The sequence below is a fragment of the Zootermopsis nevadensis genome, unplaced genomic scaffold, assembly GCF_977971745.1.
Source record: "Zootermopsis nevadensis isolate Lab colony 2312 unplaced genomic scaffold, Znev_1.0 Znev_ptg000009l, whole genome shotgun sequence".
NCBI lineage: Eukaryota > Metazoa > Arthropoda > Insecta > Blattodea > Termopsidae > Zootermopsis > Zootermopsis nevadensis.
In genome coordinates, this window is record NW_028259141.1 from 1,386,891 (window position 1) to 1,406,686 (window position 19,796).

At 41.7% G+C, this 19,796-nt stretch overlaps 1 protein-coding gene across 2 annotated transcripts; it reads right to left on the reverse strand.

Moving 5' to 3' along the window:
- Positions 1 to 5,904: 5,904 nt before the first annotated feature.
- Positions 5,905 to 19,542, reverse strand: LOC110840834 (A disintegrin and metalloproteinase with thrombospondin motifs 7). 2 transcript variants are annotated; one of them, XM_022086110.2, is made up of 13 exons: positions 19,428 to 19,542; positions 17,343 to 17,716; positions 16,048 to 16,189; positions 15,428 to 15,657; positions 12,800 to 12,889; positions 12,386 to 12,507; positions 11,379 to 11,525; positions 10,369 to 10,527; positions 9,839 to 9,980; positions 9,309 to 9,407; positions 8,209 to 8,418; positions 7,550 to 7,621; positions 5,905 to 6,276 (listed from the first exon to the last, which is right to left on the reverse strand). In XM_022086110.2, exons 1-12 carry the CDS (start codon positions 19,525 to 19,527, stop codon positions 7,607 to 7,609), a joined length of 1,830 nt encoding a protein of 609 aa, XP_021941802.2. In that variant the 5' UTR covers positions 19,528 to 19,542; the 3' UTR covers positions 5,905 to 6,276; positions 7,550 to 7,606. The 2 variants fall into 2 exon arrangements, with proteins under 2 accessions (XP_021941802.2, XP_021941801.2); XM_022086109.2 differs by lacking the exon at positions 19,428 to 19,542 and adding an exon at positions 17,901 to 18,056.
- Positions 19,543 to 19,796: the final 254 nt, after the last annotated feature.

The following is a 19,796-nucleotide window of genomic DNA, read 5'->3' on the forward strand; positions in this document are numbered from 1 at the left end:
TTCTCAAGGCTTGGGACAAGTGACTTCTCAAGTCTTGGGACAAGTTACTTCTCAAGACTTTGGACAAGTGACTTCTCAAGGCTTGGGACATGTGACATCTCAAGGCTTGGGACATGAGGCATCTCAAGGCTTGGGACAGGTGTCTTCTCAAGGCTTGGGACAAGTGACTTCTCATGGCTTTTGACAAGTGAATTCTCAAGGCTTGGGACAAGTGACTTATCAAGGCTTGGGACAAGTGACTACTCAAGGCTTGAGACAAGTTATTTCTCAAGACTTCGGACAAGTGACTTCTCAAGGCTTGAGACAAGTGACTTCTCAAGGCTTGGGACAAATGATTGCTCAAGGCTTGGGACAAGTTACTTCTCAAGACATGGGTCAATTGACTTCTCATGGCTTGGTACAAGTGACTTCTCAAGGCTTGGGATAAGTTACTTCTCAAGACTTGGGACAAGTGACTTCTCAAGGTTTGGGACAAGTCACTTCTCAAGGCTTGGGACATGAGACATCTCAAGGCTTGGGACAGGTGACTTCTCAAGGCTTGGGACAAGAGATTTCTCAGGGCTTGGTACAAGTGACTTCTCAAGGCTTGGGACAAATGACTTCTCAAGGCTTGGTACAACTGTCTTCTCAAGGCTTGGGACAACTGACTTTTCAAGTCTTGGGACAGGTGACTTTTCAAGGCTTGGGACAGGCGACATCTCAAGGTTTGGGACAGGTGACTTCTCAAGGCTTGGGACAGGTGACTTCTCAAGGCTTGGGACAAGTGACTTCTCAAGGCTTGGGACAAGTGATTTCTCAATGCTTGGGACAAGTGACTTTTCAAGGCTTGGGACAGGCGACATCTCATGGCTTGTGAAAAGTGACTTCTCAAGGCTTGGGACAAGTGACTGCTCAAGGCTTGGGACAATTTACTTCTCAAGACTTGGGACAAGTGACTTCTCAAGGCTTGGGACAAGTGTCTTCTCAAGACTTGGGACAAGTGACTTCTCAAGGCTTGGGACAAGTGACTTCTCAAGACTTGGGACAAGTGACTTCTCAAGGCTTCGGACAAGTGACTTCTCAAGGCTTGGGACAAGTGACTTCTCAAGGCTTGGGACACGTGAATTCTCAAGGCTTGGTACAACTGTCTTCTCAAGGCTTGGGACAACTGACATCTCAAGGCTTGGGACAGGTGACTTCTCAAGGCTTGGGACAGGTGAATTCTCAAGGCTTGGGACAGGTGACTACTCAACTCTTGTGACAAGTAACTTCTCAAGGCTTGGGTCAAGTGACTTCTCAAGGCTTGGGACAGGTGACTTCTCAAGGCTTGGGACAGGTGACTTCTCAATGCTTGAGACAGGTGACTTCTCAATTCTTGTGACAAGTGACTTCTCAAGACTTGGGACAAGTGACTTCTCAAGACTTGGGATACGTACTTCTCAACACTTGGGACAAGTGACTTCTAAAGACTTGGGACAAGTTACTTCTCAAGGCTTGGGACAAGTGACTTCTCAAGGCTTTGGACAAGTGACTTCTCAAGGCTTGGGACAACTGTCTTTTCAAGGCTTGGGACAACTGACTTCTCAAGGCTTGGAACAGGTGACTTCTCAAGGCTTGGGACAGGTGACTTCTCAAGGCTTGGAACAGGTAACTTCTCAAGGCTTGGGACAAGTGACTTCTCAAGGCTTGGGACAAGTGACATCTGAAGGCTTGGGACAGGTGACTTCTCAAGGCTTGGGACAGGTAACTTCTCAAGGCTTGTGACAAGTGACTTCTCAAGGCTTGGGAAAAGTGACATCACAAGGCTTGGGACAGGTGACTTCTCAAGGCTTGGGACAAGCGACTTCTCAAGGCTTGGGACAAGTGACTTCTCAATGCTTGGGACAAGTGACTTCTCAATGCTTGGGACAAGTGACTTCTCAAGGCTTAGGACAAGTGACTTCTCAAGGCTTGGGACATGAGACATCTCAAGGCTTGGGACAAGTGAGTTCTCAATGCTTAAGACAACTGACTTCTCAAGGCTTGGGACAAGTGACGTCTCAAGGCTTGGGACAAGTTACTTCTCAAGGCTTGGGACAAGTGACTTCTCAAGGCTTGGGACAAGTGAATTCTCAAGGCTTGGGACAAGTGAATTCTCAAGGCTTGGGACAAGTGACTTCTTGCCTTGCCTTGCTTTGCCTTGTCTGCCCTGCCCTCCCCTGCCCTGTACTGCCTTTCCATGCCTTTCCTTGCCTTGACTTTCCTTGCCATACCCTGCCCTGCCGTGCCCTGCCTTGTCTTGCCTTGCCTGCCCTGACCTCCCCTTCCTTGCCTTGCCTTGTCTTGCCCTGCCTTGCCTTGCTTTACCTTGCCTTGCCTTTCCCTGGGCTGCCCTGCCTGGCCCTGTTTTGCCTTGCCTTGCCCTGCCCTGTCCTGCCCTGCTCTGCGTTGACCTGCCTTGCCTTGCCTTTCCTTGCCTTGCTTTGCTTTGCCTTGCATTGCCATGCCTTGCCTTGCCCTGCCTGCCCTGCCCTGCCTTGCGTTGCCCTGATCTGCCTTGAATTGCCTTGCTGTGCCATGCCTTGCCTTGCCCTGCCCTGCCTTGCGTTGCCCTGCCTTGAATTGCCTTTCTGTGCCTTGCCTTTCCTTGCCCTGCATTGAATTGCGTTGCCTTGCCTTTCCTTGCCTTGCCCTGACTTGGAAGGCAAGGCAAGGCAAGGCCGAAATTTCCTGCTTATATACGCGTTTTGGACATTTCTCTTTCTTGCATAGAGTTTACATAATACAATCCTGCTCTAAACGGTGCTTCCTCTCCCGTAAAAACTGTTTCATTATTCCCTTCCAAATAGTGCGCTATACACAGACACACTTCCCTGGTAACAGCGTTTACAAAAGCTTATGTCGTTATCATATTGATGACGTTGTAAAACATGTGCAGACTAGCATGGACAATGGCTCATGATTGTCAAAATTCACGGCATTAAAGTTGGGTGAGGGGGGGGGGAAGGAACCGAAAATCAAATAGTACTGTTTGCTAAATAGATTCCAATGGCATAATATCCATGAGGAATTTCAATAACATCCGTCCACCAATTCCAAAGTTTTGAGATGACAGAAATTACTTCGTCAGGCTGACGGTAGATAGGAGTACATTCTCTGTGGCTGAAAGCCGTGAGACACAAGCCAAAGTTAAAGGTAAACACCGAAAAGCCACCGAAGAGGTAGTGTAAAACCGAAGCGGGCCAAATAACCGAACGAGAAACGGGATGATGCCAGCCATTAAAAAAAGCCTCGAATGGAGAATGTAACAACACCTCAGTTGGATTTGGAACTCGCGATCCTCACTTGACCTGCTAAATCTATAACTCAAACCACTCTTACCTCTAGCTTGGCCCCCCTCAGTCACGTGGTTAGTTTCCTCTTTGATATCAACAAAACCACAATCGAACACTTTATAACATGACTACTTCAAGACAATAGGCCCGCAAAATCTATCGTAATGTCTTGACTCGTAAATGTTGAAAAAGTTTGGCTATATAAGTTATTAGGATAGCATAAGCTTCTGGCACTCTTCCACTCTTTCTTGCACAGAGTGAGGTTATGTCTCTTTGGATATGATACTTTAGTGAATATGGAGAAGCAGTTTTTAGAATGACATTGACTGGAGAAAAAAAGGCACCACTGCCCACCCCAGATCACACGTGGACTGAGCTGGGCCCGATCACTGACCACTTCGGTATGAAGCCGTCAGTTAACCGTATGTATTAAAGTACGACGTTAATGCATTTATTAAAAGGAACGGATCCAGCCCACAGAAATCAGGTCAAACCTAATGAACTTCCAAAAGCATGTATGTAGCTTTTCCACGAAGTAATCATAGTAAGCCGAATTAACTTTGGGAAACGTCTAACTAAAGCGTATGTTATGGCGGATTGCCTCAAAACACTGAGACGAGATAAATCCGGTTTCCAATACAGTCAATAAAACAGCTGTAAGTTGTCTGTGAATGACATTTCGTCCATTCACGATGAACCTTTTTATATAATACTTCAGTGGCCGTTATCAACACATTCATTGTCAGGGTTTACAAATTCTGCAACAACCTGAAAGTTATTAAAATATTTAAATATTTAAAAATAACCGTCAATCACAATAAAATTAAAAGATTAAAATATCATATTATGTTCCCTATCGAGTACTCGATTTACATATGGAACTTACACAACATGTTTCGGCTATATGTAGCCATCTTCTGGTGTATTATATATATACTTTTTACTGAATTACTTTTTACGATTTTAATGATTTTTCTTCTGATGTTTTGTCCTTTATATTGATTCACCATTCGTTGTAGTACCATTTGTTGTGGTATCCCAGGTTGCAAATATGTTAATTTCGTATTACGTATTGATGTCGAAGTTCGTATATGGACCGTGAAGTAAATGTTTTAATCTTATTTGGAGAGATCGGAGGTGTACGTACTGCATTGGATGGTGGCATCGGAGGTGTACGTACTGCATTGGATGGTGGCTCCAGCCACCATCCAATGCAGTACGTACACCTCCGATCTCTCCAAATAAGATTAAAACATTTACTTCACGGTCCATATACGAACTTCGACATCAATACGTAATACGAAATTAACATATTTGCAACCTGGGATACCACAACAAATGGTACTACAACGAATGGTGAATCAATATAAAGGACAAAACATCAGAAGAAAAATCATTAAAGTCGTAAAAAGTAATTCAGTAAAAAGTATATATATAATACACCAGAAGATGGCTACATATAGCCGAAACATGTTGTGTAAGTTCCATATGTAAATCGAGTACTCGATAGGGAACATAATATGATATTTTAATCTTTTAATTTTATTGTGATTGACGGTTATTTTTAAATATTTAAATATTTTAATACTATTAATTCACAATATGACGCATCTACAATACCTTATAAACCTGAAAGTTGCTGGTTATTCATTGGCAGCCTCAAACACACAACCACTTGCCAGTTAGGGCTGAAGACGGGTTTCATACCTTCACAAGTCTTTTTAAAATGATGCTTAATCATACAAAACTGCGGTGTTTTGAGCCTAACGTGAGTACGTGCACAACTATTTCAAAACTGCAGTCCTCCTACGTCAGACTCGAAGTCACCGACGTGAACCATCGCACTTGTCATCTTCTTGTACTTCTAAAGAATTTTGAGGGCAGTCTCTTGAAATAAGCTGAATGCCTTAAAATGGGAAATGTACGTTTATCAAATCGCCTGAAGATGGAAGCAACGCTTTCCTCCGAAACATCACTAATTGCCTACAGTGTTACAACGCAGAAGACCAGCATCGACGCCAGAGAACATCAAATTTCCTTTGAACAGCGCAGGTGGGACCTAACGACTGAGACACTGGGGCAGTTCACCCCTGTAACTCAGGAGATCACTTTTCTTTGTATTGTTATTGTTAATTTCTATCGCTTTTGTCATTCCTACAGTCGAGTGTCCCGATTTCCCGGTTCATCCTAGTAGGCAGACCATCAAATAACCTCACGATGAAACATGAAACAGCATTCTTCGTATTCACGCTACAAAGGGGCACGTCTGTTGGGAGAGAGTACTGCGTCTCCAATCTGTTTTACCCTACATAAAATGGACTTTATTATTTTCCTGTTTTCTTGCACTAACAGAGGCATAAATAACATTACATCGCGAAATAAGTGCTGCTAACATTAGGGAAATTTTACAAGTATTTCTGCCATTAAGCAGCTTTTAGAAATAATTCTGATTTGTGTGATGAAGAGGCTGAAAGAAAAGGAGTAGGAGAGAACGGAGGCGTGGAAATGGGCGAGTGAAAGGAATAGAGGGAGAATGGATGAAGATGCCCCGAATTCATTCCTTCTTCCAGTAAATGTCTTTAACATTATGCAAAATTTATGTAAATACCTCTTAGATTTTAGAAAAGAGTTTTAATGAAATTTAGAAATACAGAATTTTTCACAAATGAAAGTTTTTAACAAGAAGGATCTGAGGTTCTTAAGGATGGCTGTCTTCTGGGTTGTAGCACCGAGTACTCCGGCAGAAGTTCACCAGCATTTCAGACGTCGTTGCTTCCTCCTACACTCATAACCCTGATGTTGGAGGCAGCATGTACGCTGAATCATCAGTAAACGACTGAAAGACTGCGTGGCGCTGCAACCCAGAAGACAGCCGTCTTCATCGTCTTCAAATGGAGACTGTTTAACACAATCCACAACCTGGTATTCACGATGTGGCCCGTCAAAGCAGCCACTGCATTTGCCCCATTCACCAGTGCGCCACCTGAAACAAAGAGGGTGATTACATTCCAATCTTCTTGTCATTGCAATTATTTTCATGTGACTGTACCCTTTCAAAGCAAATAACATGTTACTTATTACCTTCTTAATCAAAACAATTTAGTGCAAATTCTGTCCTTAAATCTCTGTACGTGCAATAATCTGTAAAAATCACATTAACATCCACTGAATGTGCAAGGATGGAGCAGAAGGGAAAAACAAGAAAGATGGGAAGGTAATATGGATATGAATCTCAGATAAATATGGTGTAAAGGAAGCACAGAAGAGGCCCTTCAAGAGCCTTAGTCAATGGGTGATATATTGACCAGCTGAATCTCAAATTTTCGAAGAAGACCACACATCAGAAAATTCGTTTGGCTACTTGAACCAAAGAATATTCTGACGTCTTGTATGCCAAAGGCAAAGAGTAAATAATAATAATAATCCGTGGTGTAACAGCTTCAGAGCCAAAGCCGACTAGCTGGCTGCTGGCCTCACGTTCACATGCGTAATCAGAGGTGAACGATCATCCAACCAGATACAGGATGACGTGTGGTCAGCACGACAAACACCCAGCCATTGCTGGCTTTCCTGTCCGGATTACGCTACTCATTGTATCTCCCCAATTTCCTCACGATGCTGGGATGGCACCGATCCCATACACTGGTCGAAAGCTCACTAGAAGATTTCTTCTCCCCCGAGAATTGAACCAATGCACATTCCATATCGCCGGTCAGAAGCATGATGCCTCAGACCGCGTGGCTACGGCGCGGGACCAATGGCAAAGAGTGTCAGGAGAAAACATAATCATCTTGGACTTGTTCCTAGGCAATCACTTGTGGGCTTTTTAGTGAATTTATATTTTAGACAATCAGGCAAATGCGTTGAAGAATTTTCAACGTGATTCTACTTGATCTGTCTGGCCTTTCTAGAAACATCACTAATTTTATTTTCAAATATTTAACACGGGCCTATACACTTTCTTACATGTTCACTGTAGGCCTAAGGGAAATTTTTCAGAACAATCTGCACACAGTGTCAAGATGTATTATTCCTTTTTGTATCCCACATGATTATAACCAATTCACATTTTTAGAAAAGCAATTTTAATCGTCTCACTTCCAGCCTTTTCTTCACAATCAGTACGACAACAACGTACAAAGTCTCCTTCCCGATAACAGAAAAATGCTTTTGGTTGTTCTGAACGGAAGGATCACACTGATGAACAATTTAGAGAATTTTATTGAGCAAACACTCTTACTGATATTTTAACTTACCAGGCGTTCACTTGACGTCATCTTCGTTCTGGGCTTCACACCGCACTCCTGTGTTATTTACTTATCGCAAGCCTGAAAATGGAGCACATTTAGCATCATTATCGCTTTCTCAGGCTAAACCGTAAAATTCAACAACTATAACATCTTTCTAGATCTTTACCTCCATTCTCTGATAAATAATTCAGTTGTTGTGTTAAAAGACAAAATTTATGGGCGGAGGAACAAGCATGTCGGCTCAGAGCAACACGTCTGAAGTTTATTGACACGTCACAGAATAGCACACATACAGTGAGATCTTCTCCGAGCACCCAAGCAAACTGTGGGACAGCTACAGAAAACTCACACGTAAACTTGTAAATCAAGTTTTACGAAGGCACACGGGAAACTGAGATGAACAACGAAGATAATTTCCAGCATCTACCCTAATCACGGGAAGTTTTATTTCTGGTGAATTTAGGCTGCGAGTGTGTTGGTTCCCCTAGCAGCCGGAATATCTACGGCCAGCCTGACAGCAGGAGCGTCCGACTCTTCCACCCGAGAGGTCCACCAATTTGCAAGATGCACAAAAATAATCTCACTGCATTATACTCCTCTATGTGACTGACAAATTCCATCATTCCGCAATGTAGTGCAGGCGTCAGACTGAATATCGGACTCACCTCGGTATTACACGGTCTGTGTCGGCGACGTTTCCCAAGACAATACTCCCCGTGGCCAGCAGTTCTGGGGTTGTCACATTTGCGTTCACTGGAAGATGTTCCACCACCACATTTCTTAGAACACTCGGACCACGAGCCCCACTCTCCCCACTGGCCATTAACGGCCTTCGCCCTCACACCGACATCAACGCATTCGCCCGAAAAGCACCACTGTAAATGCATTAAAGTTCCAGGTAATTTTGGCGACAAAATAAAAATTATGTCCGCTAAAGGTGCAATGTGACGGTTAAAATATCACTTTGTAATGATGAGTGTGTTACGTCACAGCATAAATCGATCCTTTGATCATCACGAGTATGGAGCACTGCTGGAATGACAATGACAGGGGAAGACCAAATATCACGCTAAGAAACTTGTCCCAGTGCCATTTGTATCTGCCACAAGTCCTGCATAGACTGGCAGCCTGTAACTTGGGGGGGGGGGTCCAACAAACTTTCTGTATTTTTTCAGGTTATTCTGATTTCTCTTTAACTACATAATCTGATTTTTCAGTGCAAATGCTTAAAACTGCATTCCCCGATCATTTAAACACAAGTAGTCTGTCCACTCGAGTGTTTTTATTCCTGCTCTATTACAACAGAAAACGGGCTGGACGATTTGCGTTCGATCCCGGACGGAGGCAGAGGATTTTTCCTCTGGCCTCTGTGTCCAGACCGGCTCTGGGGCCCACCCAGCCTCCTGTCCAATGGGTACAGGGGTCCTTTCCCAGGGGTAAAGCGCGGCTGGGGCGTGATGCTGACCACTCTCACTCCATCTAGTGCCGAGGTCAAGAAAGAGTTGGAGCTGTACCTCCACTCCCCCCAAACGACCTACGTGGCGCGTAGCGGGGCAGCGATTACAACAGAAAAAATTTGCTTTCTTGAGGTGGAACTACAATCTACAGACTGCAATTTGAGCAATGCAACGTCAGTCTAGTAAACACGACTTCCGATACTTATTTTGTAATTTTCGCCATAAATTCTGGGATAAAAAGGTTCACCTTTACATTCCATAAATAAAATGAAATATTTAATTCTATTTAAATCTGTCACAGTTCATACCTTGTTATCGCCGCAGCTGGTTCCATCGGCTGGTGGGCCGATAAAAGTACACTCCTGGGCACCGGCGGTCCTGCACGTCAGGTACTTGCAGTTTTTATCCTGTAAATGATAGTAAAATTTAATGTGAGGATGAAGGCAGCAGCAGATCACAGATCCAGCATCATAACTGATCCATTTCGAATAAGAGGCACGAGAGATATGTGCATTTGTGACTCTACGTAGTGACCATTAAATCCTTGTTTGTCTTTTCATCTGTACGCAGTGGCAAAAAAATGGATAAACAAAATTTTATTAATTTAAATAAAAAACATACCAACACATAACATTTACCTATCCAGGTTGTACATGAAAAGCCATCTTTAATAAATAACCCTGGCACTCACGTTACAATCTAATGTTATGAACATCAATGCAGAATACGAATGCACTGCCCTGTCTGATAAGTTGCGCCTCTGAAGAGGAAGGAGAAATTCAAAATCAGGAAAAATCATAACGTCAAACGTTCAAATATAAACAGAAGTCACACAAACCGGGCCGTGGTCGCAAGGCTCCATAGGTCCAAAACTGTCGATACACTGCCACGCACGGTCATACAAAACGCCAGGAAGCATTTCAGGAAATTTGAAGTCGTGTTCTTGAGGTTCATTTAACAGACAAGTACCTAAGCCGCTCCTGCAAAAGATACTGGAATAAATATGTTCTTCTTGCAATTTCAGAAACTTTCAAAATTAAATATGACCAGGACGAGTAATGTGCAGCAGAATATACACAAGTTTCAAAATGTGTTACTAATATTTTGTACACATTTCTGAAAGCCTCCATGCATGCTACGGGCCACACCACCTTCTGCTTCTTGATTTGATTATCCTAATAATATTTGGTGACAAGTAGCTACAAATACAGATATATATATATATATATATATATAAATAAACCTGCATTTCACCATTTTCGTTTACTTCAAATTGATAATGTTTCTAGGGCAATGTCGCACGCGTTACCAATGCAATTTGAAAACAAAAAAACAGCTCAATACGTGGTTTATTAGGGCATGACATACTCAAAAAATTCTGCTATGAATTTCTTGCTGCAAGTTGACCAACTCGCAGGCGAAACCTGAGACCACGGTGCCATAACATGGATATTGTAACCTTCTACTGCTCCCGGGCATTCTCCCGGTGGGGGGTTGTCATCTTCAGAGTCGTGGTCAGCACCCAACCTGTAACACACCGCAACGCACAGACGTAAACAAGGCAGATAGACAGGCATATTCATAGGGCATACCACAAATAAAGGTCTCTGTTAATGAGACGCACATATCGTACCTTGCGATTAAACAGTAGCGACAATACGACCACATGATTAGTATATAAAAGTCTCTTTATTCATCTGAATCAACGCTAACTTCATGGAGCAGAGTTCTCCAGAAGCCGATAGTAACTGAGCCAATCAAGGAATTTCTTAACTTTCACTGCCATGATTACAACAGATCAACACCGAACCCTATCCCAAGATAACTGAATGAAGGCTAAATGCGGCAGATCTTAACCCAATAAGATCAATATTTGATGTGACTCTTTCCTTGGATGTTACGCCTTAAAGCTCCTGTGAAACGTCTGTCAACTTCTACCAGACTACATCCGAGTCAAAGCAAGAACATCAAATCCCATCATTTTTAACATTATCCTCCCGTATACACCTGGTTTCCGAGTTGTACCTCCCCCTGAATTTTCCTGACCACAAAGTTTGAAAATATCTCATTTCTCACGTGTTAATGCTACGTCATATTACGCTGTAAAATTTCTGTTGTCTGTTATCAAAAAACATATATAATGAAAAACGGATATTGGCCACCAGAATATGTAGAAAGAAGAGAAGCGTTAGGAAGAAAGATCGACAGTATGATAGAAAACCATCGTAGAAATTAAAGTAGAAAATTTCATAAGGAGCTTAAAGAAGTAACACACGAATTTAGACCTAAAGCTGTAACTCGTCGAACAAGCTAAGACCCACACAGGGTTATAATGCTACAAGAAGAAGATATCAAAAACATAATGTTTATGAACTTACAAGTGGCCTATTTCATGTGCAATGATGGTACCAACAACTAAGCCTTTATCTTCGCAGATACAACAAGATTGGTTCGGACCGCAGGCGCCTGCAATATCAGCGAGACCCGAAGTTCCGCAGTCATCCGGTCCTAAGCACATGTCATGCCTAAAAATAAGGAATTACAGTCATAAGCATAGATTAGCATTTTTTTTAATTCAAGATTACAACTCGTTACTTCCAGTCACGCCTTAATGCTGCAAACTGGTTTCATCGACGTGGCCTTTCACCAGGGGTTTCCATACATTTCAGAAGTTCAGTCAAACTAAAACTTTCTTCTTGCTTTACCCATCGTCTAGGTGCTTTAAAAAAACACAATGCCTAAAACTAGATTTGAGACTAGCTTAATCGGGCGGCCAAATGATCAGGCATTTGTCCTCTTGTCACCAGAGGGCCAAGACAGAATCAACTGCCGAAATTTTCTGGCTGTTTAAAACTTCTAGAGACAGACAGACAGACAGAAACCTTCAAATGTCAAAAACTTATCTGATTTCTTCTCATTGTCTAGAAAATTCATCCATGTGGTGCCAAATAATACACACAGCAGAGGTTTAAAAACTTCCATTTCTTTTCGGAAATACAGAACAAGCTTGAATTAATTCAAAACTGTTTAAATTATTGCATTTATTGAAAGCCGAATTTAATGACTGAGTGTCGTTAGCAAGGAACAGACACCATTAATAGGCTGAATGATGACCGAGAACAATTGATCGTCTTTCAGTCCCCAGTTAATTCCGAGACAACAAAGAACATCTTGCACTCTCTAGTGGATACACACGTCAACAGATGTTAACAGAAATAAAGTTCTTGAAAGGAAATGGGAGACCCAACCTCTTTTGAGAGCCGAATCCCGCATTAAATTACGCTCACTTTTCCAGTGACTTGATAAGTTGACTGAGTTATTTACACAAAGTGCGTCTGAACCCCTTTTATTATTATCTTATTAGTCACATAAGAAAAACACTCACTTCGAAACAAGGACAGATATGTCATGATGGTTTGGATGCGTCGGCGCAAGATTCTTCCTTGTGCTCCATTTACAGAAACTTGTTAGAGTAGCGTCAGCGTCTGTGTTGATTGTAAGACCAACCTGCAATTATACGAAACTGTCTTGTTCGAAATGTTCGTGTTATTTTATTAACTTCAAGAGTCACATCGGCCTTTTAATAATAACATTAATACAAATGTTAACAAGCAACTTTCTTGCATTTGAACATAAAGTACAAATCCTGCGTGGCAAAACTTGATTAAACAAAGTCGAAATACTGATCTTTTATCTTTTATCCATCCTATAATATACGTCAATTAACTTTGAATTATTTTACTATAAATTATGTGATTCTTCAGTTGTTATTAAAATTACTTCCCGTCTTTAAACTTACCTCTTCATCTTCTTTCTCCAGATACATTAATCGAACCAACACCAAATCCATTGTCTGTCCCACAGTCTCGTCATGCAAGATATCAGAAGCCTGAAAGAAAATAATAACGACTGAAGAGGTAACGGAGAACAAATTCTAGGCGTACGCGATGAGAGGCTTCAATGTCCGTACTTCACGTCGGTAGTTTAAAACGACCAAATAAAGTGACGTTATTTCTACCCGGCAGAATGTCCTAAGTTTTCAATTCAATTATTTATTATTAGTGTGCTGTATCAACAGCCTGAAGGCCAATTACAGATACAGCACAGAGACGAGCACACGAACACAATTTTTTTTTTGTAGTGTTCTGTCTGACGACAGGTCCATATGAACAGGATCCTTCCATCCTTTTCTCGGACTGGGACCTGTTCATATACGTTCTTGGCAGATGATCCAGAAGTGGTTTGCCATTGCCTTCTTCTGTGTGTGAATGGAGTAATTGTTGGGATGCCACGGAGAAACCGGGGAAGCCCCCGGAGGAAAACTCCGTGATGCCTAGACCACGGCCTTGCCCAACACAAGTTATAAATTTGAGTACCGCCGGGAATTGAACCCGGGACCCCACGCTTACAAGGCTAGTGTTCTGACCACTAGACCACCGTGGCGGTACGAACACAATAAAAACATAAAATGCAGAATATAAAATACATTAATACGGAGGACGTTAATACACAAGAAAACTGCAAGTAAATATATTAGCATATTTGTACAAATAATTTAAATCAATTAAGTAAATTATACTATTATAGAATGTGAAGAAGTGTGACAATTTTCGTCTCGAATACGTCCAAGTCCCTGCAGACGACATTAGCAGCTGATGTGTGTCTAGCAGAAGGACTGTTTTTGATCAAAGGGTTAAAACTGAACACAGAAAAATCTCTCAGATTCCAAGCAGGGATGCGTAGACCGACAGCTTCCAGAAGGGAAGGACAGCATTTAAAGCCTCGGTTAACCTGCTCAAGGTACAGTGCATCACTAGAATGCCTTCTCTTACGCAGGGTCTGGAGTTTTAAATACTCTAAAGCATCAGCGAATTTGTAATGCACTTGGGGGAGGAGAAGATAGTAGCAGAGGGCCACAAACTTCTGCTGGATACGTTCCAGTTTGTTGGCATCAGTAGTCGTAATATAATTCGAAATGACCGAGGCGTACTCGAGCTTGGATCTAACTAAGGTTACATATAACATATACAGGCAATCGAGAGAAGAGATCGAGAAGGTTAATGTGCGAACAAGACCCAGAAACTTAATACAATGTGAAAATATGTGGTCAACATGGTTGTGAAATCGGAGCTTAGATTCGATAAATATTCCCAGGTCTTTAATAGTGTCGGTACGTGATATAGAGGACTGAAAAAGTTTGTAATCAAAGGTCAAAGTAGTGGTTTTCCTGGAGAAGGAAATTACTGTAGTTTTACTAATATTGAGTTTCATGAAGTTAGCAGTGCACCAACCTTGTACCGAGTCAATGTCAGTTTGAAGTTGATTGCAGTCGTTGGGAGATTTAATGGCACGAAAAATTTTGATATCATCAGCGAAAAGAAGGCATTTAGAATGATTAATTACTCGGCATATGTCATCAATAAACAAGTTGAAAAGTAGAGGACCCAAAACAGATCCCTGTGGAACTCCAGAGAGGACTACAAAAGGAGACGAAAGAGTTCCAGAAACGCGAACCTGGGATTGTCTGTTGGTTAAGTCACTACGAAACCAGTTTACGTAACCATCAGAGAGTCCGAAAGCACTGAGCTTGTTGAGTAATAGATTGTGAGGGACAAGATCAAATGCACTCCTAAGATCAAAATAAACAGCATCAGCTTGACCCTGGGAGCCAACTATTGGATTAACAAAATCTAGATGGGTTATAGATTTATTTAACGAAGATGTCAGGGACTCGGACTACGCAGCATACTTTGACAGGATAATAGCGGACAATGAATTGGAAGGGACATGGGAGGAAATGGTCTTGGCCTAAGCCAGGGGTGGCCAACCCAAATGATCTTTCGGGCCACTTTGGAAATGCATCATAACTCCGCGGGCCACATATAAAATTATATATCCCCATATTAGATTTAGATACACTATAGACATTTTTTTTGGAGTGAAAAATTGAAACATAATGAGTTATTATTATTGTGTTTACTATTATTCTTACATGTAAACATAGATAATATAATAATAATGATACTAAGCGTACATTGTAAATTTTTTCTCATAATTATGACAGATAATTTTTGAATATATGGATGCACAAATAATGTATTTTTTTAATACATTGGTTTTCACTACTTTGGCCATTATAAAATAAATATATTTTGTAAAAGTGTGATGAATCTCGCGGGCCGGAAAAATGTTCAAGGCGGGCCACATGCGGCCCGCGGCTTGGCCACCCCTGGCCTAAGCTAATGTAATGTGTTCATATGAATCATTATGCAGTGAAGATAGTGAAAGTGCCCACCATACAAACTTATATAACGCGTAATGTAATAGAAATTTGAAAATACTAGTCAAATTAAAGAGGGGTAACATTAAACTGTGACAGTACGGATTGGACTCGGATGCCCGAGGTTGTGGTCTCGCGTTTTCTTACCATGTTCGTGGCTGTGAGGAGGTACTGCTCGTAGTCGATGTCTTTCCGGACCTCAAGGAATTTCTTGTCAGCTACAAGCATCACTTCAATGTACTTGGTGTCGTCATCAACAGATCTCTTTCTATTAAAATCCATTCGCGTATCATCCCAGATGGAACGTTTACGGGCATTGTCTTTTTTTTGTTTGTACTCGTTTTTCAAACGATTTGCCCACGCGGTTTCCCAGTCGTCTGAAATCATGAAAAACTCACCATAATCATCATCGATTAACCGCTTGAGCTACGACTGGACCGACACCGGCCCAACTGACTACGTTTACAGAATTTGATGCGAAAAAGAGGAAAGCGTAAAAGGTGTAAAGATTTCTTAATAACTAACTGAAATCTTTATCAGTCAAAGTCTAGAGAACCACGTGAAATAGGCCTACATATTTTCCCATTTCAATTTGAAACTTCACACTCAGCACTTAAGAAACAGATTATTTTTCTGTAGAACAAGAGAAAATCTCTGAGCATAATCTTGTCACTGAGACAGAAAAAGAGAGAAAAGAAAAGAAATGTGTATCGTGAGTCTTTGGCAATTATGCACGTGGAAGAGAAGGTATCACAGAATACGCTTACTTCTTGTACCACACTTTCCTTTGCGATCGTGACTGGCGGATCTCTTGTAGACAAGATGTAAATGTTGACCATTGGCTTCCGGTTCATGACCTTCAACAGGTTCGATGAGGTAAACATCCCTTTTGGTCCTGATGTGACCGACCTAGGACAAGAAGTGCCACGAGTAATGTGTCATTTCATTCCGCTTAAATATGCAAGCAGGAATTTAAAATGTCTCGCCTGTTATTTCTCTATGTAAACACTTAAAACACTCATGGGGTAACACAATCTTAAGCTGGAAGATTCTGTGACCCTGAGTGATCTCAGTCCCTGCAATGCGGAATGCAGGATGAATGTCCATAATCATGAACGTCCTCCTGTGGATCCGAACACCGATTACACCTTTGACCTGTGCAAATCAGTTATTCTATATTTGTTTCTGACTGACTTATAATTTAAGAAAAATTATGAAAATTAAATGGATCCATACTTTAACGTATTGAATTACAAGGGCAGCTGAATCAGTTGATAGGCTGAAATTATAAATGTCATTTTGCTTCAGTTTTACATTTTTAAAGAACACCACAGCACAAAAATAAGTGTTAGGAAATTAAGTTAATCTTCGTTTATACACCACAGCTCACCCTGACCACCATTTTCACTGACAAGACACTTTTGTCTGATAGTAGATATTACCACGCATAATTCATCATGTGCCATGCATATAAAACTATGCAACGTAACACAATGCCTTCTTTTCACTTACATCTAAGAACGAATGAAAAAATTATCTACAACAAATTCTAAACAAAAAAGCCGATTCGGTTTCAGGTGCAAGGCAAGTGTCACCCCAGCACCTGTCATTTTTAATCCGTAGTTTGAGTAATTTTAAATGGCAACTGAACCAACATTCAATGTGGATTCTGTAAAATTTGTACTTTGGACCCGGCAATATATTTCTTTGAAATGAGCGAATTTGGACCAATGGAAGGAAAAAATGTGACTTACGTTCAAAACATCTGATAACGATAATTGGGCACAGCACTTTAAGGGTTAAGTCACCGGAAATTCAAACATGATCAAGTTTCCGGGTTTCGCCTCAGACACATCCGACTAGTACCTCGAGATCTGCAATGGCCGCTTCCTTCAGTATACCTTCAACTGATTTTTCATCAATTATCCAATTAATCGAAGCTGTCGAATTCGACCTACCGACAGCGTCCTCAAACAAACCGGAAGTAAACAATTCATGTTGGTACTTCTGAAGACACAAAGTACCAACACCGCGAAAATGAGAGTTAAAACAGTTGACTCACGATTCCGTCGCAAGTAGAGAGCGCCACCCGTGACTCTGGTTGTCCCTTGATCCGCCCGGTGTAATGGCACTGCGAATCGTTCACAGATCGGATCTTGAGCCTGTTGAGATCACTCGCAGACCCTGACTGCCGAGTCTCCACAACGAATCCTGGCGAGATCAGACCGTGGTTCGGCCACAGCTCCACCACGTGGTCCTGTCCGTCCAAATTAATCCCATAATGCACTCTTTCGGAATCCGCACGTGCCTCCCGCTTCCTCCTTCTTACGTCCTGCTGGAAGAAACTCGGGAGAGAGTGCGAGACGAAGGAACCTTCAGGATCGACTCTCACCGGCACCAGCAGATCGTAATCACCGATTCCTTTCGTGTACCTGCCTGGTTCACAAAACAACAGGAATTCATTAATCACGCAACTGACGAACTCGGAAATCTGAAGTCTCGCGTCTTTGTATTTGATATCAAAATTGTGTAATAAGTGATAGAAAATATGACAACATGTGAGCCCCGTGAATCCTTGCCGAAACGTCGGTTAACACCAATCGTTCGACACTGCGCCTACCTTCATGGGGCTTGTCTCTCCATCCACGGTCTGCGAATTTGAAGCCACACGAAGCACCAAACAACAGAAAAACGCACAAAGCTAATCGTAAGACCGCCATAGTCGATTTCTTTCTAACGAACGATTTACAAACGTCCCCTGAGTATCCGAGGCAACGCAGACAACAATACAGTACACAGTAAACAATCGACTGCGACTGTTACGAAATCAACAGGACTACCAGCCAACAATTGAAGTAAACACTTACGTGCATGTTTAATGACACTCATTTCTGTAAATAATGTTTTTTTTAAAATTACAAATATACGCCTATATTTCATCACAGGGTTTAAATAGGCCTATAAATAAATTTTTAAAAATAATAAAATTTTATAATTCGGTGAATGCAGCTTTGCGAATGTTTTTTTCCGATTCAAAAATGTGCGAATAGACTTTTTAAAATGCATGCTCCCATCTACAGACGAATGAATTGTGAGATGTACGATATATATTTATTTATTTATTTATATATTGCCACACGTCAACAAATATCACAATATATTCCCTCCGAAAACCCATCTGACGATATTAACCTTCGGATCAGAAGATTTAAGATTATTTCAGGCCTCGCCATAAATTCGCGCTCATATCATAGGTATAACGTTCAAGTACGACACGCTTCGACCTTATTCGGCCATCTTCAGGAGAACAACTTAAATCTTAACTAAACTACTACATCAGCATAAAGCATGGAGGCATTTCTAAAACTTAAAGTGGTGGGGCCTGGGCGTGGTGGCCCACGAGATGTCGGAATCCACGCCGATCGAAAAAAATATAAATATTAAGGACCTCATGACTTGTGCTCTACACCACAAATAGAAAGAAAAGGGTGGGATTGGCAGGGCATGTAGAGCGTGTGGGGGGGGAGATGAGAAATGCTCGTAACATTTTGTTGAACGACACGGCCAAATAGACTGGAGGATAATATTAAAATGGACCTTAATTAAATATGGTTGGAGGCTTTGGATTCGATTCATCTGAACCCCGGGGTTTTATAGAATGGAATATTTTTAAGTTTGTTTTAAGATTCTGTTGCTAATCAGTGGGCTAAAAGTTACATCGAGCCAACAGCTGTTATGATTTGCACTTGTACAGTCTGTCTCAAAAGCCCTGTAATTGTTAGGCGAAATTGCGCTCTGACGTCATGAGGTGACCAATACTCCACGGCGCAGTGGTCTTCTCGAGAAGCTAACAGTTACTCAGCTGGTCACCTTCTTTGATAGACCCTTGAAGTTATTCACAACTGCGCCAGACGGTCTCGAATGTAATTGCAGTTAAAAGCTTATAGGTCGATTATTGGTACTTTAAAATTCATTCGTGGTATAAACTGGGCATTTGTCAGAGTAAAAAACTTTCTGGTATAATTAAAAACTCTACAAAGATGTTCCACCGACACGGCAAAAATTACAATTTAATAAAACATCGATTTTGATATCACCCTGTATATTGTCCAAACTATAATCATAGACAACCAGACACTTCGCCTACCTTCATGGGGCTTGTCTCTCCATCCACGGTCTGCGAATTTGAAGCCACACGAAGCACCAAATAACAGAAAAACGCACAAAGCTAATCGTAAGACCGCCATAGTCGATTTCTTTCTAACGAACGATTTACAAACTTCCCCTGAGTATCCGAGACAACGCAGACAACAATACAGTACACAGTAAACAAACGACTTCCTAGCGATTGTTAAGCGGTCTACCAGCCAACAATTGAAGTAAACACATTTAAGTTAAGTTGCTAGTGACTAGCTACGGGCTGGACGACCGGGGTTCGATCTCTGACGGGGGCAGAGGATTTTTCCTCTAGCCTCTGGGGCCAACCCAGCTTCCTCTACAATGGGTACCGGGGTCC

Coding starts and splice junctions, on each gene's coding strand:
- LOC110840834 (XM_022086110.2), bottom strand. CDS start 19,527: ATGGCGGTCTTACGATTAGCTTTGTGCGTTTTTCTGTTATTTGGTGCT. Junction 11,526..12,385: donor ATATCTGTCCTTGTTTCGAA/GTGAGTGTTTTT, acceptor CCTTATTTTTAG/GCATGACATGTGCTTAGGAC. Junction 9,981..10,368: donor TTCATAGCAGAATTTTTTGA/GTATGTCATGCC, acceptor TATCTTTTGCAG/GAGCGGCTTAGGTACTTGTC.